The sequence below is a fragment of the Acomys minous genome (assembly GCF_964271855.1).
Source record: "Acomys minous genome assembly, chromosome: 1".
NCBI classification, from domain to species: Eukaryota; Metazoa; Chordata; class Mammalia; order Rodentia; family Muridae; genus Acomys; species Acomys minous.
This window is the reverse complement of record NC_140483.1, coordinates 39,712,271-39,736,696: the sequence shown is the minus strand read 5'-3', so window position 1 is coordinate 39,736,696 and position 24,426 is coordinate 39,712,271. Positions and strand designations below refer to the sequence as shown.

Sequence of the window (24,426 nt, the reverse complement as noted above, 5' to 3'; positions counted from 1 at the left end):
AGCCTAGTAATATCATTTGATAATATATTATTTGCTAGGTTTTCTTGTCATGCTTTCATCTATTATAAAGTCTTTACATTTCACTCAGGGTAGAGGCACATGCCTATAACACACCAGTGGTCCTGAGAAAGAAGCAGCAGGATTCAAAGTATGGGGTCATCTCTGCATGACATAGAGATCCAAGGCTACCCTGGCTGTATAGCAAGACTCTATCTGAAAACAAAACAAAACCAGGGCTAGGGACATAACTCAATAGCAGAACGCTTGCTGAGCCATGCCCAACTCCATGTTTGATCCTAGCACTGAAGACAAGCAAATAGCTTCAAGTTCTAGCCATTCTATCAGATGAGTAGCTGATGCACACATTTGTGGATGGTAAAACAGAAAAGGAGTGATGGAATAGCCTACTATAGCAGAATCAGAATGTAGCAGAGCTCGGATTCTATCTTGCAATGTAATTCCAGAACCAGAGCTTAGACACAGTTTAAAAAATAAAGCAGGTTTTCTGAAATGAAGTAGCTACAAAAGTGTCACCATCAATCATAGTGTTGACTTATAGGGACAACCCTCAGTTGTAAAACCCCATTTTTGATATTAATCAGACATGCTATGTCATTAAGATGTGAGAGCAAGAGTTACCAACGGTCACACTGTTATACACACTGTAATATATTATCACAAAAGGTACTCTATAATACATTTCACAAAACTCTAGGGGTCTTTCAGACATTTAATTCCATTCATACTGACATACCAAACCCAGAACTGTCATTTCCTGCACTCAAATAAATCACTAGATATGTGACACAAATTTTCTTTAACTCTAAAGGATAATTTGTAAGATGTATCTCAGGAAGCCAGAAAGATGGCTCAGCAGTTAAGAGCATGGGTTACTCTTCCAGCGGAGCCAGATTCTTCTCCCAGCACTAGCACGGTGGCTCAAGCTCATTTTTAACTCCAGTCCCAGGTTATCCAATACCCTGTTCTAGACTACATATTGCATGCTTGAGGCATATACATACATATACAGGTAAAACACCCATATACAAAAATAAAAAATAAAGGAAAAATTTATATGAAAAAGATGAATCCCATATTTTAATGCTTATAAATGCTCAGAAATTTTATATCTTAATATACAAGTTCCTGAAATGTATTTCAGTACATTTTTTAAAAAGTTTATTTGTACCATAAGATGTCAAAGTAAACCTAGCTTAATTTCTCATAAAGCCACATAAGTAAAAATAGAATCTTTAGCATATCCCTCCCCCATCCTTTAGGAAGTCTCAAATTCTTTTTTTAATGTCCACAGACTATGAAAATTTTAATATACATACTAGAAATTAATACAGTACAGAAATCCCTTATAGTTTTTATCCTACCTAATATTACTTGATTTCAGATGCTCCTCTGATTTCAAGTTTTCGGTCCTCATCTGGGACTTAAATGAAACGTTTTCTCCCACAATGACTATCTGCAAGAACATCCAATTTTTCACAAGGTAGAATGGTTTAAGACACTCTAGACAGAGGAGAGGAGGAAAATATGAGTTAACACAAAAAAAAAAAATAGAGAATGCCCCTGGGGAAAAACTTTAAAAATTTTAATTGAAATGACAATGTAAAAAGCAAAGGAAAAATAGCAAAGATTTTTTTCTTTTTATATTAGTTTCTTAAAACACCTTTAAATGTTTTGTGTGATTTTTCTAAATGATTTTGGCTTAGTGCTGCCCTCATGTGCATCACTGTTTACAAACTGAGTGATTTCACATGATAGACACATCACCCTGCAGGGCTCTGCAGGGTAAGACTGCTCAGGTACATCATCAGAACAGATGGACTCTTAACCAAGAGAAAGCCATATACAAGCAACTGAACCAATTCTTAGATGAGCAGAGGTCAGGTTTTTAGGTTTTCAGTCACCAAACAGTATTTGGTCATTTTTATGTGCGAGACACTGGATTAAGGACAGAATATACAGTGATAAGGCAAGTGGGCATAAACAGATCAATAAAGCAGCAGGTAACAGAAGGTGGTAGTTAAAAGCACAGCTCCACATCATGTGCTAGGTGGTGTGCCAGAAAGCAAGCCACAGGAAAAAGAACAATTTCCTGAGGTATCAAATGATTTAGGCACAGTGAGTAAATTATTGGCTATTCATCATTGTCTATATTTACAGTTCTTACTTATGTGCTAGACATTATACTTAAGTGCTCTATAGATGTGATCTCCCAGAATGGGAGCATAAGAGATAAGGGTCTTCTTATTCAGACTGCTTGGGTTCAGTTTTAAGCTCTGCACCCGAGTTTAGTTAGAAGATGGACGTAATAAGCCACCTCACTAAGATGTTCTGAGGATGGAGAATAACAGAGGTAAAGTCATCAGTACTATGAGCACCGAAAATAAGTTAGCCATTACTGCCATTTATTGTTATTATTTATAGTTAATTACAACTCCCAACTGGTCAAAAATTGCAAATACAATTTATTATCTTTCTTCTACAAATTAGGAAAGTGAAGCTAGGAACTCATACTAATAAATTTTAGAATAGAACACATGGTTTTCTAAAATAATTTTTTAGCACTAAAATATGTCTTAACAGAAAGAAATGTCAAGCATGCAATGGGGGCTTTGCTGCTATATTTTCAAAGCATATATTCATGAGAAAGAATGAGATAAAATAATCCCAACTTCCTTGACACAGCAAATTAGCTTTGGCTCTGACAGTGAGCCTCTGTTACTCTTGGCTTCTTGCTTTCTGCCTCTTGGTATCCACATCTTTATTCGTGCTTTTTAATCACTCAACTTGGAATATACTTCCATTTTCCTCATCTGGCCAACTCATTTCTTAGACTTTAAAAACTGAGTACATAACTCCTATACGACAGACACGGTTTGGCCAACTGTTCCAGAATGTGTGTACACGCTGCTTCACTGGAGCACTATAGCAATAAATCATCTTTTTACATATTTTTAACACTAAAGAAGTCAGATCTATTCAGTCTTGTATATACATTTAACAACTAGCATGGTGATTACTAGACATTTACCCCACTAAATACACATCAATGTGAATGGTGTCTCGATTTAGAGTCAGGATCCTAAACACCTGGTTACTCAAAACTTGAAGCTAGTTTTCAGGTATTTCAGAAAACAAAACAAAACAAAACCAAGAAATCAGAGGAACAAAGAATAACAAACTTCTTTGTAAGTTCGGGAAACACCATCTCATACAATTAGAGAAACACATGAATGCTTACTTATCCCTCTAAAATCCAGATCCCCTTTCATGCATGTATGATCTATGTAGTATATATCGAACAGTAAATTAACTATAAAAATTATCTGAGACGTACAATGAAACAGCTCAGTAGTTCACATACTTAAACAAGAAACTTAGATGAGGCCATCAACAAGCAGGAAGTTATTTCTTCTCATCTCAATTTTGGTATTAGATGTGATATACCAGAGCAATAGTTTTCAATTAGCTTTTTAAAATACTTAATTCTCTGTAATAGGCCCTGTGCTTTCCTGAAGCGTGAAGGCAATGCAAACTACTAAAGTGAATAAACACGTCCTGCAATGGAGTAAAAATGTAAAAGAAAGTGATTTTAATTAAATTAGTGCCATGATAGATAAATGGCCAGAAAAGATTACTTTAAAAGAAAATAGTGATATAATCGGATATTTGTATACGTGAATGACAGAATTAGGATTGATTAACAGAATATCAAATCAGGGTACAAAATGAAAAAGTAAAAAATAGAATTGAAACTATTGTTTATATAAATTAAAAGAAAACATGACCCTTCTATACAATTAAGATGCCCAAATCTAAAACACTGCCAAAACCAAAACGTTGATAGATACGTGGCTCCACGGGTGCTCTCCCTGACTGTTAATGATAGCACAAAGCAGTACAGCCAATGGAGAAGAGGCCTACAGTTCCTCACACTTTATGCTTGTCACAAAACTCAAAAATTATAATTCTGGACCTACACAAACAAAACCTGCACACAGATGCTTACAGCAATATCACCACACCCTGGAGCAACAAGATAACCTACAATGGGTGAAAATCTGTGGTACAGCCAGACAATTGTTTATTATTTAATCCATGAAAAAAGCAAAAACAAACAAAACACCTTAATGCATATTCTAAAAGAAAGAAGTCATTCTGACACAGCTAAATATGTGATTTTAGCTGTATGACAAATTGTAAAAGAGAACTATGGCAACAGAAATAACTTCAGTGAGAACCTAAAAGTGCTCTGAGAATGTTTTTAAGTCTAAAAAGGAAAAAGCAAAAACCTGAGTATGATTTTTATCCTTAACACTGGAAACAGCCTTTACATAATGTATAGTACCAAATACAAGTAGATTAGGGAAGTACAAAGTCCAACTTCCTAACTTGCAGCAGGAAGGTAAATATAGGAGATGAGGTTAATTAAACATCTTGCATCAATATTTAAGACACTGAGCTAACTGCAAAAGGTCTGTACATTATGGTATACAAAGAATATTCTCTACTTTTAAGTGGTCTCTAAAATTAAAAAATAAAAGATATGCAGAAGTCAAATTTTTACCAGAAGCCATTTATCTCACATTTTCAGTTTTATCTAGACTTTCAAATCTGATGTAAGAATGGGTCCTCTGTTCAAATAATTTAACAAACTAACCCTGATATAGATCATATAGAGCCTATGGTACATTACTTTGGCCTCCAGTGAATCACATATCTCCTGATATCTGAACCCTTCTCTACTGCCTGGGCTTTGTCACTCACTTTCATTAACACGAAGTATCTGGGGTTTAAAGGAAACATTTTGAGTACCGCTGCTTGGCCGGGAATCACCAGTATACAGACATGATCTAAAGCCCAGGAAAGTCTAGACATTTAGAAACTATACTGAGTACAGAAAAGAAAGCACATACAAAGGCTAGAGAGATGGCTTGGCAGTTAAGAGCACTGGCTGCTCTTCCAAAGGTCCTGAGATCAATTCCCAGCAACCACATGGTGGCTCACAACCATCTAGACCCTCTAATGCCCTCTTCTGACATGCAAGTGTACACGCAGAAAGAACACTCATATACATTAAATAAATAAAATCTTTAAAAAAGAAAGAAAAAGAAAACACTACAATTGTTAAACATAGTTGCCCTAGAAGCCAAGTTTAAAAAAAAAAAAAAAAGAGCATCAAGGCAGGCAGTGGTGGTGCATGCCTTTTATCCCAGCACTCAGGAGGCAGAGGCATGCAGATCTCTGTGAGTTCAAAGCCGGCTGGATCTACAAAGTGAGTTCCAGGACAGCCAGAGCTACACAAAGAACCCCTGTCTTAAAAAACAAACAAACAAAACAAACAAACAAACAAACAGAGTATCAAGAAGGCAGAACCTATAAATGGTGTTGACAGGTAAAAAGTAAGATGGGCTCTACAAACTGACCACTGGATTAGCAATGTGGAAGTCACTGAGGATCTTATTAAAGCAAGTTTTTCTTTGGAAAAGTGGAGCATAATTAAGACTATGGATTGCCTCTGTGACTTAGTATAGACAGGTTCTTGCTCTGAAGCCCAGGTTCGCCTGAACTCATGGCAATCCTCCTGTTTCAGCAACTTCTCCCAGTTTGCAAAAGGGCTTTTAAGATAAGAGAGGATAGGGAGGAAATAAAAAAGACAAGAAAGCCAAGAGAGAGGGAAAGGTGGTAAAAACCATTCCCTGACAGGCACCGGGGCTCGCCTGAGGATCCCTATGCCTGGAATGGCATATGGCAGCTACCTGGGAAGGGGCTGGTGCAGAAGGACAAAAGCTTGCGAGCAGCCTGAGCTGCTATGCAAGTTCAAGACTGCTACAAAGACCTACACTGGAATTCACACCCACAACTCTAGAGCCCAAACATTTTCATAATGCACAATAGTTCATTTTTCAACGGCTTATGTAATTATAAAATTGTACTACTGCTTATGATTTAAGTTGCCATTTTGAACAGCGCATAAAACACCTACATGTCTCCTTTTCTTAAATGTGAAGACGTTTCCAGGACACCATCTTGGCTTTCAGCTTCTAGCACAAGCTCTTTGCCAGGAGGTCTCTACATACCCTCTTTTCTAACTGAAGCAACCCCCCCACCTTTGGAACTGCTTTGGTTAAAGAGAGAATCACCATAAAACACAGGCATTCTATAATTTCTTGCATATATTATATGGAAGAACTATCACACAATACATCCATGGCAACTACAGAATGCTCCTGGAAGAAACTAAACTAAGACATTAAAATTAAAATTTTTTTATGGATTTCTCTGGTCCACAGCCAAACATACAGGATTTTAAGAGTTGTTATTTGTCAAGATCAAGTATTTTCCAAAACTGATGAACAACATATACCCATAGATTAAGTAAACTTTAACCACAGAAGAAAACTGATAGTTATTTTAATAGAAGAAAACCTTAAAAAGCAAACAAAGGGAAAAGAAAAACATACTTGGTATGGAAAAATAAAGATAAAAATCATGGCTAAATTCCTATTTAAAAAAAAAAAAAAGGCAAGCCAAAGGCAACATTTGTAAAGTACAGAAGAACAAAACAAAACAAAAACCAAACCAAAACAAACAAACAAACAAAAAAAACCACAAGAAAACCTCAACCTATATAACTTTATATCCAGCAAAAATATCTTTCAAAACCAAAGGGAAAATAAATAACATTTACAGAAGTACAAGAACAAAGGAACTTTCAGGCCAGTAGATCAATACTCACAAAGAGTACTAAAGCAAAGGCTTTTCAGGATGAAAGAACACACCAAATGGAAACCTGAAACTAAGCAAAGAGGCGACGATTTCTACAAATAGATCTATGAGGAAACATAAAACAGCACTTTACCTCTTGTTTTAAATTTATTTTAAGATTACTGTCTATTAAAGGGAAAAAATACTAGATTATAGAGATTAAAACAAATGTTGACACTTGATAATAGTACAAGGCAAAAAAGGGATGGGTAGGTGAATGATAAAGCCAGGCATGGCAGTGTATATCACTAATCCTAAAACTTTGGAGGCTGAAGCAGATTAAGACGAGCATGAACTATACACACACACACACACACACACACACACACAAAGAAAGGGGGGAAAGAAACATTAAGAGAGTCAAGTATATTGTTATAACATTTTAAATTAACACATAAGTAGAAATAAGCAAAAGCAGAAAAATCTACAGTTACTTAGACACTTCAAAATTCATCTTTCAGTAAATAACAGAATAAGCAAGGCAGAAAACCAGTAAGGTTAGGTCAATCTGATCTAACTGAAACCTGTAAGCCAGGGTGGAGAACGCCTTTAATCCCAGGACTCAGGGAGGCAGAAGGCAGCCTGGTCTACAAAGCAAGTCCAAAGAACTACAAATCACAGGTGCAATCCCAAGAGCAATTTGAAAATGTTTTAAACCAAATAAAAATGGAAATATGTATAATATGTAGTGTGCAGCAAAGGCAGCAGTGAGGCCTTCAGAGATTTGAATGTTTCTATAGAAGAGAAAGGTCTAAAACCACTAAAAGCATCTATTGTTAGAAGCTGTAAAAGGGGGTGCACTAAGCACAAATCAAATGAAACAAAGAAAACAATGTAAATAAACAATTAAGTGAGAACCAAAAGTCATTTCTTTGGAAATACCTGTAATTTACCACCAAATGATCTATAGTTAATAGTGCAATTTCAATAAAAACCTCAGCTTATGATTTTTATATTTATCTGGAGATACAAGCATTTATAACTAACAATTTTCCAACTGAATAAAGTTTTGGAATTTGTATGCTACTTGATTTCAAATTTAAGCGAAGGAACATAGGTACATGCTGATTTCAAGAGTCAGAGACACCTACTGATGTCATTACTGTGGTGGGTTAAGAAAGAACCTAAGAGCCCCCATAGGCTCACACATTTGAATACTTAGCTATTAGGGAGTGGCAGTACTTACAAGGACTAGGAGGTGTGTGATTTTATTGGAGGAAGTGTCGCTGGGGGCAGGGCTTTGAGGTTTCAGAAGGCCTACTCAAGCCCAGTGACACTCTTCCTGCTGCCTGTGTATCTGGAGGTAGAGCTTTCAGCTCCTCTCCAGTACCACGTCTGTCTGTGTGCTCCCATGTTTCTTGCTTTGACGACATTAGACTAAACCTCTGAAACTGTAAGCAAGCCAAAATTAATGCTTTCTTTTGATAAGAGTTGCTGTGCTAATATGTCTCTTCACAATAGTAGAACACTGACTGAGAAACTTACGTATATGTGTGTTTTTGTATATAGCCAATATTTAATAAAAGTATCAAGGAATTTAAAAAAGAAAATATCTCAACAAATGATGCTATAAGTGGATAAAAAATTAACTAGAAAACAAGTAATACACCACAACATATACAAAATTAAAATAGATTGTAGACTAGGCCTATAAAATTTCTAGAGGGAAATTTAGAAGCAAACGGATTAACTTTTAACTACTAGCTCTGGTTTGAATGTTGTGTTTCCTCCCAAATGCATGTTGAAATTTAATGTCCAATGCAACAATACTAAGAGGTGCTGGCTCTCAGAAATGAATACCATATAAAGCTACACCCTCAAGAATGGGACTAGAGCGATTAGAGAGATGGCACAGAGGTTAAGAGAACTGGTTGTTCTTCCAAAGGTTCTGAGTTCAATCCCCAGCAACCACAGGGTGGCTCACAACCATCTATAATGTGATCTGGTGCCCTCTTCTGGCCTGCAGGTGCACATGCAGGCAAAACACTCTATACATAATAAATCAATCTTAAAAGAGAATGGGACTAGTACCTTATAAAAGGGGCTAAAGAAAACTAGCTAGAGCTGGGCGTGGTGGCGCACACCTTTAATCCCAGCACTTGGGAGGCAGAAGCAGGCGGATCACTGTGAGTTCGAGGCCAGCCTGGTCTACAAAGTGAGTCCAGGACCGCCAAGGCTACATAGAGAAACCCTGTCTTGAAAAAACCAAAACCAAAACCAAAAAAAGAAAAAAGAAAACTAGCTAGGGCTCTTTGTGACCAAGCTCTCAGACCCTATTGTTGGTATAATGTCTTTGTGCATTATATAAATACACACACACACACTTGAGACAGGGATTCTCTGTGTAGCCTTGGCTGTCCTGGCCTCACTTTGTAGACCAGGCTGGCCTTGAACTCACAGCGATCCTCCTGCGTCTGCTTCCAGAGTTCTGGGATATTTTTAATATCTAATCTTATTTTACTGACACCAGGCGGTAGTGGTGCACGCCTTTAATCCCAGTACTCCAGAGGCTGAGGCATGAGAAACAGTGTGAATTCAAGGCCAGCCTGGTCTATAAAGTGAGTCCAGGACAGCCAAGGCTACACAGAGAAACCTGTCTCAGAAAAGAAAGGGTTTGACTGGCTAAATTTATACACAAAGGTCTTTTGTTTTTTGTTGCTGTCCTTCTTGCTTTCTTTTCTTTCCTTTTTCTATTCCCTTTTCTTTTCCCTTCCCCTTCCCCTTCTTTCCTTTTCTTTCCTTGCTTCTTAGGACAGCAATATGGTACACCAAACTGACTGAGAAGGTCTTTGAATTAAGACTACCTTAATTTGTTTTTAGGGTGTCCTGAGTTCAGGTCCCTTTTACCTACTAGCAAGGTAACCTTAAGCCTCTGTTTTATTTTTGGTACTAATGATCATAACAGGTCATTAGAAGAATTACATGAGAAGTTGTAACTTCCTCATGTTAAAGCCCAGTGTAGTTTTAGATGAAGAGCCTCTTTTCTAAATCAACTTAATTTTCAGTATTTTAATATATTAATATGTCATTTTAGCCTGGCGTGGTAGTTACTGCCACTAACAAGCAGTCCTCTACGTGTATTTTCCCTTACTGACTTGCCCAATTCTTTTTGGTTTTTTTCAAGGCAGGGTTTCTCTGCGTAGCCTTGGCTGTCCTGGACTCACTTTGTTGACCAGGCTGGACTTGAACTCACCGCAATCCGCCTGCTCCTGCCTTCCGAGTGCTGGGATTACAGACGTGCGCCACCACACCCAACATAGTAAATTATTTTAATATAATAATGACCTGTTGCTAAAAAGCTCTCATCATTAGACTGTCACATGGGTCTTAGGTCAGCATTGATTCACCTCTAATCTTAGATATGTCTTCTCATTATGCCATAAAGGCTTATATAGACCAACAGAGAGGAGTGGCTTTGGAGATGCTGCTTGTTCTCTAATAATAGTATTTAGGTTTTATTTTATTCCTCATTACACTAAACACTCTGTTTATTTGATTTCACAGCAATCCTATGAGTTATGTACCACTGTTGTTCTGTTTTACAGACAGGCAAACAAGACTCAGAATAGCTAAACCTAAATGTCATTCTCAGATTGACAGAGTTGAGTTTTGAGCCTCAGAGTTAGGCTTTGCAGTCAATAGTGTTAAGTATGCATCATAATGTCTTTAATTTTATATTAGTTACTTGAGATTGTGAGATTTTTGTTTATTATGTATTGCTATAAAGCATAACATTTATAATTATAGATATAATCTGACAACTTCTCAGCCCCAACTTTTAAAATGCATTCATTTTTTCCAAGGAAGTAGCAGTTAGAATACTTTTTTTGGAAAGTTTACGATGGGAAAAAAAGAGGAGGCTCTCTGAAATTCACTGAGCTTCTTTAAGGAATGAAAGGAAGAACCGGATCATGGTGTTTCAAATGCTGATAGACTATCAGATTAAGGGTGGGAAGATAAAAAGAAAGTATACTACCTAAGTCCTCAGTGCTAGACAGCAGAGGCGAGGGGATCGTTGTGAGTTCCAGGCTAGCCAGGGCTATTACAGAGAGAAACCCTGTCTAAAAAAAAAAAGAACTAGAACATACTTAAGGCGTGTTTTAATGCTGTAATCTTTTCCTATGGTACTTTGGCATTTCACATGCATAAGAAATTTTCACTGACAAAAAAAGTCCTACAAATAGATATTAATCTTCACTTTTGGAGGGCAAGCTCCTGTGCTCATGTAGCACAGGCTGGCCTCGTACTTGCTATGTAGTTACCTAGCTGAGGATAACTTTAAATTTCAGGTCTTGCCTTTACCTCTTAAGTGCTCAGATTAACAGGCTTAAGACAAACCACATTTGGTTTATTGGTGGGGAAGGCTCTGGGGACATGACGGGATCCAACTCAGGATCTTAAGCATACTAAGGGCATACTAAGCAGTAACTATACCATATAAGCTGTGCTCCTTGGTTAAGTTTGTTTAATTTGAACTTAAAGATGTGTGCTTCAGTCACTCAAAAACTTAAGTATGTCAAACAATTTGAGTGTAAAAATCTACTGTGGGGCTGGAGAGATGGCTCAGCAGTTAAGAGCACTCACTAACTTATCTTGCAGAGGACTCTAGTTTGATTCCTAGCAGCCATGTGGCAGCTCAGAACAGTCTAATTCAAATCCTAAGGGATCTCCAGGCACTGCACGTACTTAGTCAACAGAAGACATTCACGCAGACAAAACACATTCACATGAAAAATTAGATATTAAAAATAAAATACACTTTAAGTTACATTCCACAAACTGTATATTCACACAAAGATTTGCAGATGCTCTAAGATAGTCTTTATGTCTGAAATGCACTTATGCTGATTCTTAACATTATGCTTTGTATTTTTCATCACTTATAGGAATATTTCCAAATGAAAGAAGTCCACCTTGGTGGTGGTGGTGTTCTTTTATCAGTCAGGGGCAGAGTAGACGGCAGTCCTTTGTTCATCCTAGCTTGATGCCTGTCTTGGTGGCCAAAGCGGCCTAGGACTCATAAAAATCAAATCAAATCAAATCAAACCCAGGAAGAACAATGCTAGAGGAGGAAGACAAGACAGACAAGACACCTGCCACACCACCCACAGACCTGCCCTCCAGCACATGGCACAAGTGGGCCATAAACATCCACTTGCCATCAAGCTACACAGTGCCACGCTATGCAGCATGGATGGAGGATGTCACCCAGGGGCCCGCTGACCACGTGGCCAGCCGGCAGAGGGAGCCGCCCCAATGTGTGAGTAATATGGTAGGGTCAGATGGGAGAGAAAGAGAAGTGGAGCAGCTTGAACATTATCAAGAGAGATGGGCCAGACCCACATCTGGTGCACGCCTTTAATGCCAGCACTTGGGAGGCAGAGGCGGGCGGACCACTGTGAGTTTGAGGCCAGCCTGGTCTACAAAGCAATCCAGGACAGCCAAGGCTAACACAGAGACCCTGTCTCAAAAACAAAAACAAAAGAGATTGAGCCAGGTGGTGGTGGCACATACCTTTAATCCCAGCACTTGGGAGGCAGAGACAGGTGGATCTCTGTAAATTCGAGGCCAGCCTGGTCTACAAAGGGCTACACAAGAGTTCCGGACAGCCAAGATAGCACACAGAAGCCCTGTTTTAAAAAAAAAAAAAAAAGGAAAAAGAAAAATATGCTGTGTTCAGAAACATTGGGCAAATCACTTTAATGGTTTTGTTCATGATACCACTGACAGAAGTAGATAAGTTATTTTATGAAAGGTCAACAATGCCATATTAAGGAGTATACTTAAGGGAAAGTCATAAATAAATATTTAAGAATGTTACTTTGGAATCAATGCAAAATATCTATTTGTAGTAGGACAGACAGTATGGAGTCTGAAGAAAATCAAAAACAAAAACAAAACCCCAGAATTTAGTCTGAAGGAAAACCAGAATTTGTTACGCTAAGCTATTTCTTCATATGTGTTCCGTTTTGCCACCAACAAAGTAATGAACAGTATTTAATGCCCAGTCAAAACTTGTGACCTCAGAAGAACTGTAGGCAAGGTAGCAGGCTAGAAGGGCATTTCCACAATATGAGTAAAACACTGACAAAACCATTAAGGAAAAAAGAAAAACATTTCCAGAGTGGTAGAAATACTCAAAAGGGTAAAGAAATAGTAGAACTCAAAGAAGACTGTAAGAGTTTAAACCTGGGGGGAGGGGGAGAGCGGGGAGAGGCATCACACCTCCAATGGAGAAAATGAGAAAGCTTAATTGTGTAGGAAGAAGGGAAGTATATAAAGCTTATTCATCTATTTATTTACTTGTAAGACGAGATCTCAAGTATCCCAAATTGGCTTGGAACTCACACTGTAGTGGAGTTTACTTTTACATGTTGACACAATTTATAGAGTCACATGGGAAGAGAGCTGGCCTGTGAGTGACCTCTTCAGTAAGTTAATTGATGCAGAACACAGCTCACAGCAGAAGGCAGCATTCCCTGGGTGGGGAGGAGGTTTCCTGAAGTCTTTAAGAGTGGAGAATATGAGCTGAACACAAGCAAGCATTGATGCATTCATTTCTCTTCAGTCTTGTCTGTGCTGTGACTAGCTGTTTCAAATTCCTGCTGCCTTTACTTTCCACAAGTGAAATGACTGTAATGCGGAATTGTAAGCACAAATTAACCCCTTTGCCTGTAAGTAATTTTTAAGCAATAGAATGAACAGAAGACTGACAATAGTAAGACTTCGCAAATAACAAATGCCCAGAGGGCAGGGGCACAAAATGATTAGTCAGTGCTACATGTTAATTTTCAGATTATGCACACCTAAAATATATAGTACTTACTAAGTACCAGAGCACTCGAGCTAAGTACATTAACTCTCTATAACTTTATGCAACAGGTATATTACCTCCAGCTCACAGATAAGAGAACAGAGAAATGGGCACAAAAAGTGTAAGTGGACTGCCCAGAACAACAGTGACAGGGCTATGACTTAGACTCAAGCATTTCCACCCCAGGGATTAAACTGTTTTGTTTGTTTTGAGACACACTATGTAACCTGGAATTTGATTGTAGATCAGAGTGGCCTTGAACTCACGGAGATCCACCTGTCTCTGCCCCCTAAATGCTGAGAGTAAAGGCATGCACCACCACTTCCAACTGAGATTATATCCAGAATATCCAACTCCATTTATTTTTACCTTTGTGCCCATTTTAGTAAGAGTTCATGAGACTCTAAAAGAAAAGAATGACATCTTAGACCAATCATTTATCCAGGATTAGCACAATGACTTAAATTATATGCTTGGTAAATTTTAAAGAATGATGATTCAATGACAGTAGAAGTTTGTAAGTAGACACAGTATCTAAAAAAAAAAAAAAAAAAAAAAAGGAATGCTGTTGGTGGCACATGCCTTTAACCCTAGCACTTGGGAGGTAGAGGCATACAGATCTCAAGGCCAACCTGGTTCACAAAGAGAGTTCCAGGACAGCCAAGGCTGTTACACTGAGAAATCCTGGCTAAAGAAAAGAATGAAAGAAAGAAATGCTAAGGAAAAAAAGGGGTGGGGTGGGGGGAGGCATGCCATTGTTTTTGCCACTGGTGGATAAAATGAGCCAGAACAACAAACAATAGAGTAATCAGGACAGAGTAATCAGAACTGGTGCTGAAAGCAACAGAGCTTAAGAACTTCTCATTTGAGGCCAGGCGTGGTAGCGCACGCCTTTAATCCCAACAGAAGCAGGCAGATTGCTTTGAGTTCGAGGTCAGCCTGGTCTACGAAGCCAGTCCAGGACAGCCAACACTAACACAGAGAGACCCTGTCTCAAAAAACCAAACCAACCAAACCAAACCAAAAAAAAACAAAAAACAAAAAACAAAAAACAACTTCTCATCTGTCTGTGTGTACACATCACAGCTACTACGAGTCATATGGTAACTGAGTGCTTGTGTGTTAGTAAAACCACCTGAGCCAGGGGTGAGGGACACAAGTTTGAGCCAAGCAATCAGGAGGGAGAAGAAGGTGGATCTCTGTGAGTGAGTTAGAGGCTAGCCTGACTTACGTATCAAGTTCCAGATCAGCTAGGGCTACCCAGTGAGACCCTGTATCAAAACAACCAAACAAAAAACCCTCAACAGCTGAAAGCATGGTCTCTTCTTTAGTCTGAACTGGCGGGACAGGGTAGATGGATATAAGGAAGATACAAAATCAGAGGAAGGCAAACAAAGGTGTGAGTGTAAGGAAGGGAAATAGCTGATTTGGGCCATTATGAGGTCTTAGGCACCTTTGAAGAGGTCAGTATCAATAAAGAAACTAAACAACAACAAAATGGATCACAATCAAAGGACAAACAGGCAACAGGTTAAACTTGAAATGCTTAGCCATAAGACAAAAATCACAAATGACAAAATTCTGAGGGAAAGTTAGAATAAAAACTGCCTTTTAAGGGGGGGAAATCGAGATTGTTTCACGGAAAACAGTAGTGAAGAAAATAACACCACAAATTAAATAAGCCCTGGAGGAACGGTAGATATAGTCAAGAGCACAAGGGAAAATGGGGCTTGTAGAAGAACCCTAGCTAACTGCCTTTCCTTTTTTTTTTTTTTAAAGATGTATTTATTTTGTTTTTGAGACAGGGTTTATCTGTATAGCCCTGGCTGTCCTGGACTCACTTTGTAGACTAGGCTGGCCTTAAACTCCCAGAGATCCACCTGCCTCTGCCTCAAGTGCTAGGATTAAAGGTGTGCATCTGGTGCTTTATTTATTAGTATTATTATTATGAATACAGTGCGCTGCCTACATGTACACGGGCACGCCAGAAAAGATCATCAGATCACATTATAGATGGTTGTGAGCCACCATGTGGTTGCTGAGAATTGAACTCAGGAGCTCTGGAAGAGCAATCAGTGCTGTTAACCTCTGAGTCATCTCTCCAGCCCCTGCTTTCCCTTTTTTGAGATCCACGCCAGATATTAAGTGTTCAAATTGCCATTTTCACATCCTCTACTTCTTTTATGTGTGAGAAACTTGTGCCTGGTCAGAACATTTAATATCATGCATGAAATCTGAGTAGATACAATATTTTTAATATATTTGAAAAAAGTACAAGCATGTTCTGCCTGCTTGCAATGTCAAATGCTCAATCCTCTTTAAAATTCTGGTTCATCTTTCAGTTTTCATGAAAAATCTCATCTCTACCAAGATGCCCTTTCACCCAGATCCACCTGTTGGAATAAGCATCATCCTTATGTCCACACATCACCTTTGCTTCTCTATAACAGAGCATAGCTAGTTTACTGGCTACTCCTGTGTCTCCAGTAACTTTAAACTTACCACCGAAAATCTGTGTTGGTGCTCTATTTAGTAACTGCCAGAGAGCAAAACTCAATTTACAAAACCAAGCTGAAATATATACATTTGTCTACAAGGAGGAGCATGGAAGCTGGTTTAGTACTACCTAAGGGAAAATTGATGAGAAAGCTTACAATGTATGGTGACATTTTTGGTAACCTTTTTTTTTGGTTAGGGGAGAATGAATGATATTGGCATCTGATGGGTACAGGCTAGGGAGGCAGGCTACTAATGGTTTCAGGTGCACAAGATAAATCATGCCCACCCATATGAGAGTATCTAGCCCACTAGTCAACTAAGTGCCAAGCTTTGCAAAAACCTTTCAAAATGAAGCAATCAAGAAAAAAAGACAACCAGAGTTGTTGCCTGAGATCTCTAAAATTTTCTTTAACAATTAGTTACCTCTTCTTCCTACTAAGAATTGAGCAGCAAACAACTTTCCTAAGCAGCTTCAGTTGCGTGTTAACTAGTAAGGAGTTGGTTAAAAGTTCTCACTTACCATGTGACATGTTTGCCAAATCACTGTCTCTTATTTTCCTGTCAATGATAATTAGCTCTTCTTAGTGACAATTTCCCAGGCCCTTTGCCAAGTCTAGCTACAGCAACTAAATACACCTTCATGGCAAACTTCATTGACAATATGTGATGCTCGCCACCACTTCAAGACATCTGTCTGCTCATGTTTGAACAAGATGATAGTTAGATAGCCCATCTAAACCTTTAGGCACGAATTCACACAACAAATAAAAACCCAAAAGTCTAGTCAAGGTTAGAGATATAGTTAAAGACTCAACAACTTAATACAGTATAAAGCAAAGTAGTCCTTTTAAAGTCTGAGACATTCTCCACCCCAACAAAAGCCCCATGAGAAACTGGCTGTACTAGTGGGTCCAGATCTTCCTATAACCTACCCCATTAAAAACATCAACAGAAAGCTCAGTGACTGCTTCCTTCATCATAAATACAGATGACAGCAGCTGTGAGAAGCAAAGAATGAAACATAGCTAAGACAGGAGGTATACATTTTTAATCCAAAGGAAGCAGAAATTAACAACCAAGATAATTCAGCCAGTCAGTATCCAAGCAGGCAAAGTGCTATTAACATTATTGTAACAAAAACTTCTAAGCCTCAAGTTATTTTTTTAAAATTACCATATTTGGTAAAACAGCCATGTTTGACCGATTTTCTGGAATTGAGGCTACTTCGCATCCTAGAAAGGATAAGAGTGGTGGGAGGGATGGGGGGAAGACATAACTCTATAAACCACAAGGATTAATGTCCACAAACAACTTACAAGTCTTTCTGAGGCTTCCTATCAGACTCAGCATTACCAGATTATTCTAGAAAGCAGAGCCCACTCCACTTAGTTGTCTATCCTCCTGGCTCTCTCTCACTAATCTAAGACTATGCCTGCTACTTTACCCAGCCTCAGCCAAGATTTACCATCAGGCATTGTATCTTACAATATGAAACTATTTTCCTTCCAACTCAAATAACAACCATTTTTCTGTTACCTCAAAAACAAGTCTGTGGCTGCTGTTTCATCTCTGGCTATAAAGTTTCTAACATAGAATGTGACACTAGCTGGTCCTCTCAATAGAGGGTATCAAAGGGAAAATTTTAACAGAGCAGACATTTATGACCATTTTTGTAAAGGAGTCTAACACCATGGAATCAACTTCAAGCTGATGTCACTGAAACACCCAAAGCATAGAAGAAAACGTAAGACAGAAAAAGAATAATGAAGAAAGCAAAGTAGGGAGGTGTACAAAACAGCACCTCTCACAAGGGCAGCAGCAGGTGGTGTTTGCTAACATCTCTGGCACCTTTATAATAGGATTTGACCTGTTTGACTGGTATTGTTATGGCTATGATTACTCCACTTTCTCATCTTCCAGAACTTCAATGTCTTCTCTGTCCTCACACTTTAATACATGTTTCCTTCACCCCCATTTTTCTGTGTGTCCTGGTTAGTTGTTGGTTTGGTTTTGTTTGTTTGTTTGTTTGTTTTTGGTCAACCTGACACACATTAGAGTCACCTGGGAAGAGAACCCTCAAGAGGTAAAGTGTCTCCATCAGATTGCCTGTAGGTAAGTCAGATGGGCATTTCCTTGATCAATTGATGTCAGAGGGGGCCAAAACATTGGCCAATGTTTTGCGGGTGGTGCCACTCCCGGACAGGTGATCCTTATGGTGTAAGAAAGCAGGCTGAACAAGGTATGGAGGAACAAGCCAGTAAACAGCATCCCTCTATCACTTCTGCATCAGTTATTGCCTTGACTTCCTGAATGAAGATGAACTACAAAGTATGAGATTATTTTAAACCCTTTACTCCCTAAGCTGCTTTTTGGTCCTGGTCTTTATCACAGCAACAGAAACTCAAGATGGTGCCTTTGGTATATTAATTCCCAAACTTTTAAAAATTATTCTTTTGCTGGGCATAGTGGCATGCATCTGTAATCCCAGCATTCAGGAGGCAGAGGCAGGCAGATCGTTGTGAGTTCAAGGCCAGCCTGGTCTACAAAGTGAGTCCAGGACAGCCAAGGCTACACAGAGAAACCCTGTCTCAAAAAAACCAAAAACAAAAAATCATTCTTTTAAGGTGTAATATCATGCATTACTTATAAACTCATCTATGGCCTATCCTCATCCTTCGGCACCGAACAGAAAACCTACCATCAATCCACTTTTTCACTCAACATCAGTGTTAGTCTTCAAACAAACTTTCATCTTGTTAAATAAAAAGGAAAACACCTGACTTCTAGTTCTACTTGATGTAAGTGATACACTCGCAATTTCTCCTGCCTAGAACAGTCATGTTTAAGGAAACTTCTTAAATTATAAAAATTAAGTCCTTTCAACATCTATTTGGGCAAGAATTGTGCCAATCTACTACTACTAGGAGAGAAAAGGTGTATTTTTCTGCTAGCAAAAGAAATCTGCAGCCTTTTCTTATTTACAGTATCATCTCTTCCCTTCCCTCCACAGGTTCTTTTCATCTCTGCTGCTTCTTTAACTAAAGATGAATTCAGTTCCCTTTATGTGGAGTTCCTTCTTTCTTGTTCTTAGGCTTTGAAAGTGCCATCTTGTTCCCTACACTTCCACTACCCCACCATTTCAATACTAGGCACCCCTGCTCACTTACTCCAACAAATTAAAATTCAGCTAAGAGAAGAAAAATCATACAACATGAGGGAAAATCTGCAGCTATGCAGTCTTAAAATCCGCCAACTGACAAAGGCAGGGAACAAAGCTTACCCTAAACCTCAGGTCACAAGCCATGCCTCCCCTGACCTCTATAAAAACAGCTGTTCTGGGGGCTGGAGAGATGGATGAGCAGTTAAGAGCATTGGCTGCCCGTTCCAGAGGTCCCAGGTTAGATTCCCAGCACCCACATGGCCATTCACAACCATCTGTAACTCCTGGTCCAAAAAATCCAACACCCTCTTCTGGTGTCTGCACATTAATTTGACCTCCATGATCACTGCACATTAATGCAGGAAAAACACCCAAACATATAAAAATAAATCTACTAAATTAAAAACAACAAACTTCTATTTTTAAAGAAACTCAACAATGTTCTTTGAAGATAACCTCCAGTCTCCCCTCAGCAGTCTTTAAATGAAAGCGAGAGGAAAACTTAACTTAGGATCAACTTTTTTGCCTATTCAAGTGTAGCTGGAGATGTAGCTGTCATTTAAACTTTCTCTTTCCACATTTCTCCATTCTTCAGAGCTAAATTCACACCAACCTGTCACTGACTCAATAACCTAAGGGTAATTCTTCCCTCCACACTGATTAGCACAAAACTTCTCAGAGGCAGCTATCTCTGCATTCAAAATACCAGCACTTTCTTAATGTTTATCCCCCTATGGCCCAGACCTCATTCCAAGCTCTAAAGATCTACTATTTTATGACACAGTAATTGCCTCACAGCACAGGTATGAACATACAGATTGCCTCTCAGCCAGTCATTCAAGTTTTCGCTCTTTGAGACGGGGGCTCATGAAGCCCAGGATGGCCTTGACTGTGCTAAATAGTGGATGACCTTGAACTTTTGATCTTCCTGTTTCTACTTCCCAGAATGGCGAGCTACAACACAACCAGTTTTATATAACGCATGTTAAGTGAGCATTCTACAAATTAAGCTGTATTCAAATAACTCTCATCACAAACTTTTTACCTATAAACTAAGGATCACAATATTCAATACCCTTTAACATCAGGTTACAGAATAGGTTTTCTCTAACTAGGGCAAAAAATGAACACAGACATGCAGCACAGAAAGCTGACCTCAAGCTAGAAGCCGAGCATTTGAATTTGTTTTTACACACCAACCATATCATTCTCAATAACTTCTTTGGACTTGTTTTCCTAATCTGTAAAAGGAAGAAGTTTAATTCTAAGTTTTCCAGTGTATCACACCACACTCCTGTCTAACTCAACACCACTCTCTCCCCCCTCCATTTCCTTATTATCTATGTCCTTATATTTAGAATCTCCCTTTCTTAATCCTCAGCTGTCAGCATATTGTCCGTTCTTAGACTGTAAGTGCTCCTTTAGAGCCTAACAAACGTGTGAGTTCTGTAAGAGGGTGGAGTTCTTACTTTCTATTCTTAGCAGCTGGTTCAATGCCTTCCATACAGGTGATCAACCAAACAACTGATGAATCATGTGTGTATAAATGAGCAAATGAACAAAGAAAGCCTTCCCTGATTTCCTTCAGTTGCTCAGGTCATCTCCTGCCTTTGGACTCATCAACATGACATCTTCTGTGGTGATAACTACATTAGTCTGTGCTGTTAATTTACTTACCTACTGGATATCAAGCTGCAATTCCTTAAGATGAGGAACTGCCTTGGTAGAGGCAGGTGGATCTCTGTGAGTTCGAGGCCAGCCTGGTCTACAAAGTGAGTCTAGGACAGCCAAGGTTACACAGAGAAACCCTGTCTCGAAAAACAAAAACAAACAAACAAACAAACAAAACCTGCCCCCAGTTTCTATTTCTGTCTACAGCACCTATATTCATGGCTCTATTGTAAAATTTACTGAATATAGTAAACCACTGGGTAATAGAGAAGAAAAGAGGAAGTCAACTTACAATATCAGACATATATGCTGTGCTAAACTGGAATTCATGCACCAAAGGTTCAGAAGTTCCAGTCTCCTCTCTCCAGTATAATCAATAACTACTTTCAAAGGCAGAGCAGCTACCCTGTGCCCCACAGAGCAGAGCAGCCGCCCTGTGCCCCACAGAGCAGAGCAGCCACCCTGTGCCCCACAGAGCAGAGCAGCCGCCCTGTGCCCCGCAGAGCCACATCCCCTCTCTTGCATTAGACATATACCTGGGTCTGCTCTCACACATTGCTTCCTTCACTTCACTAATTTCTTAATTTCTAATTTGAGACAGGGTTTCTCTGTGTGTTCCACTGGCTGGCCTCGAACTCACAGAGATCCGCCTGCCTCCGCCTCCCAAGTGCTGGGATTAAAGGCGTGCGCCACCACGCCTGGCTCTGAAATACCACTTATCTATCTATTCAATTCCTTTCTCCACAACGTAATGAAACCACTTTTAAAAAGCATCTTCCTATAAGACCTGTCCTTCTCTAGTTGTTCCTGAAAGACAAAAAAGGCTCAGTTTTTAAGTCTTCAAAACTCCCCAATTAACCTCAGGCTCTAACAACCTTATTTTTCTTTGTCATCAAGGTTTTATTTTACCCTCTAGCTTCCTCCAATCTCTTACTCAGAACCCATGAAGCCATTCTGACTGAACAACAGCTGCTGTCTTTCCATTCAAAATGTTCTCGACACCAGTGTCAATGCATATGAGTCTTCTTTAAATGTGCATCAATCCCTGCTTTCTTCCCTTACTCCAGACAGACAGACAGACAGACAGACACACACACACACACACACACACACACACACCCCAGTATCCATGCGCCACTCCATCCCCTTCATACAAGTTCCTTACATCGCACCTAATGAATGCACAAGACTCAGAATGGTATCTTCCAACTACAGTTTCTCTTCTCAGAACATAACCTTGTTCATAGTACCTCCCTCTTTCCCTCATGTCCCCATCCATTCCCTTTTCGGGTTCCCCTGGCCCCTCCAACTAACTACAGAAGGCGATATTTCTCGTACTCTCCATCCACGACAAAAGAGAACAAGCTCCGGTTTCTTGCGGTCTCCCCTTCCTCCAATTTGCCCTCCAGTCTGCGCCCTCCCAACCCCCCCCCCAGGTGTGCGGACTTCCATCCTCTACTCTCAGCATGCATCGCTCCAGCCAGCATTCCACGTTTCCCCTACTGTGGGGGCCAGACCCTTCACCCCCACCTTCACTCCGGGTCGCTACCTGCTCCTGGGGTGCCTTTCCCTACCCCGGCCCGCGGGCTGAGACCACAGGCGCGCGCGCACACACGTTCTCTCCCTCCCGCTTCCTCCTCAACCTCCCTCCGCTCAGCGCCGGCTTCACGGGAGCTCAGCTCAGCAGGGCCGGGGCCAGGCAGCCATGTGTGTGCCCGCCCCCTCCCGCAGCTGCCCGCGAAGCCCGAGTCTCCCTGCCGGGAGCCAGGAGGACGCTGCAACTCCCCCCACCATCTCGGGAGTCCGCTGTCCCTGGCCCCCAAGCCTCCTCCCGGTTCCTACAACACCTCGGCCGGGCTTGGGCACTCACCGGAGATACTGCGCGCTCTGCAGGCTCATCCTCTGCCGCCGCGTCTCCCCCGCGAAACCTCCGTGGGTCTCTCAGGCTCCTCGGAGCGGCCCCGCGGCCCCGCGGGTGCTGGCGGCCGCCGCCATCTTCCTCTCCTCCGACTCCTCCTCGTTCGGCGCGGGGTTGGGGGGGGGGGGGAGGGCGGGGTGGGGGTAGAGAGTGAGTGAGGCGAGGGGGGAGGGAATGGGGAAAGCAGCTCTAGCTGCTGCCCTGGCCTGTGGGACACAGGGACGCTCCGGCTCGGGAGGGGGGGAAGAGGAGGGAGAAGGGAAGGGGGCGGGGGAAGAGGAGGGAGAACCAAAGGAAGGAAGTCGGGCTGGCTCTCGCGAGACTTTAGCAGTGCCGGTCCCTCCGGGTGCTTTCCGCTTCTCTGTACCGCTGCCTTTTGGGATGAGCAAGCTGTGTGGCGCCCGCGCGCCGGCTGAGGGAGCTGCAGGGAGCGCTGGGTGGCTTCCTAGGGATCCGCCCCTCTCCTCCCGAGCGAGGGGCCAACCTCAAGCTCAACGCGAACATCGAGCCCCAACCAGACGGGGGGGGGGGGGGGGGTTACAGTCAAAGCCTTCCGCCCTTCCACCCGCCCACTTCTCGCTTCCTTTTTCCACTCCTCCACTTTTCCCCACCGGAAACGCCACCTCTTCCTCCTACAGTTCCGCCCGCCAATTCCTCAACTCTTGCCTTCCCTCGCGCGCCGGAGAATGACGCAAAGGCCTCCCTCGTCTCAGCTGCCCCTCCCCACGCACTCTTGAAGCGTGTTGAAGGGGGTGGGGTGGGGGGGTAATAGGGCGGAGCCCAGAGAGAAATAGAAAGAAGACCGATCGGAGTGGGCAGGGCGCTGCCATGGAAACTGGAGGCTGCGGTTGTATTGTCATAGTAACTGGTGTGTGTAGACAGGGTGACCCTCTCCTAGAGAAAAGGGTTCCCCGGAAACCGCCCAGGATTCCCCGCTTGAATTCCCTGCGTTTTAAAGGCTGGGCGTCGAGATTGTTATCAGGACAGTGAAGACCATTTCCTCCCCCCCCCCCCGCCCCCTTACTCTCCTCCAGCAAAAATTGGAGGGAGAGCCCAAGACATTCACCGTGGGCATTTCCATCCTTCCGAGGGTGGAAAACACCTCCAGACTTTTCTCTCAGAGCCGGTTGGGGAAAGGGCTGGGCCAGAGAAGATAACGCAGGGTATGAAGGCTGGCGGGTGGTGGGTTGGAACAAGAAAGCGAGGAGTTTCCCCACAACTGCTTGAGTCTGAGGGGCGGGATCCCGCCAGGACAGGGTCCCTAAGGGGGGAGAAGGGCACACGTCAGCCTCGATGCAGCTCTAGCAGGCGAGAATGTTCGACTTTTCCTAGTGGATCGAGCCTTCCCAAGTTCCTACTCCAAATCACCTGCGAGCCCTCCCGGAGGAGACTCGGTGAGAACCCAGCCTAGGAGGCTAACATGCGGTTCTTAAGCATTTAGAATTGAGAGCGGTCTGAAACGCTAAAGACTGCCATTCTTAACCAAAGGTACCCCTCTTAAAAATCTGCAGTGTTTTAGAACTTCCTACTGGTTTTGTTGTTTAAGTAGAGAAGAAACCCTTGTATAAAAAGGACCTA

At 41.1% G+C, this 24,426-nt stretch overlaps 1 protein-coding gene across 9 annotated transcripts in view; it reads right to left on the bottom strand.

Annotated features, from left to right (window-relative positions):
* SMG7 (SMG7 nonsense mediated mRNA decay factor) overlaps positions 1-23,132 on the bottom strand; it is a 71,188-nt gene extending 48,056 nt beyond the window's left edge. The window contains exons 1-2 of one of the 9 annotated variants that reach the window (XM_084788187.1): positions 22,801-23,132; positions 1,383-1,521 (exon numbers count right to left, since the gene is read on the bottom strand). In XM_084788187.1, coding sequence (XP_084644313.1) covers positions 1,383-1,486 — 104 coding nt within the window. In that variant the 5' untranslated portion in view covers positions 1,487-1,521; positions 22,801-23,132. The remainder of the gene's footprint in view (positions 1-1,382; positions 1,522-22,800) is intronic. The other 8 variants (XM_084788191.1, XM_084788190.1, XM_084788194.1 and 5 more) reach the window with 8 other exon arrangements.
* Positions 23,133-24,426: the final 1,294 nt, after the last annotated feature.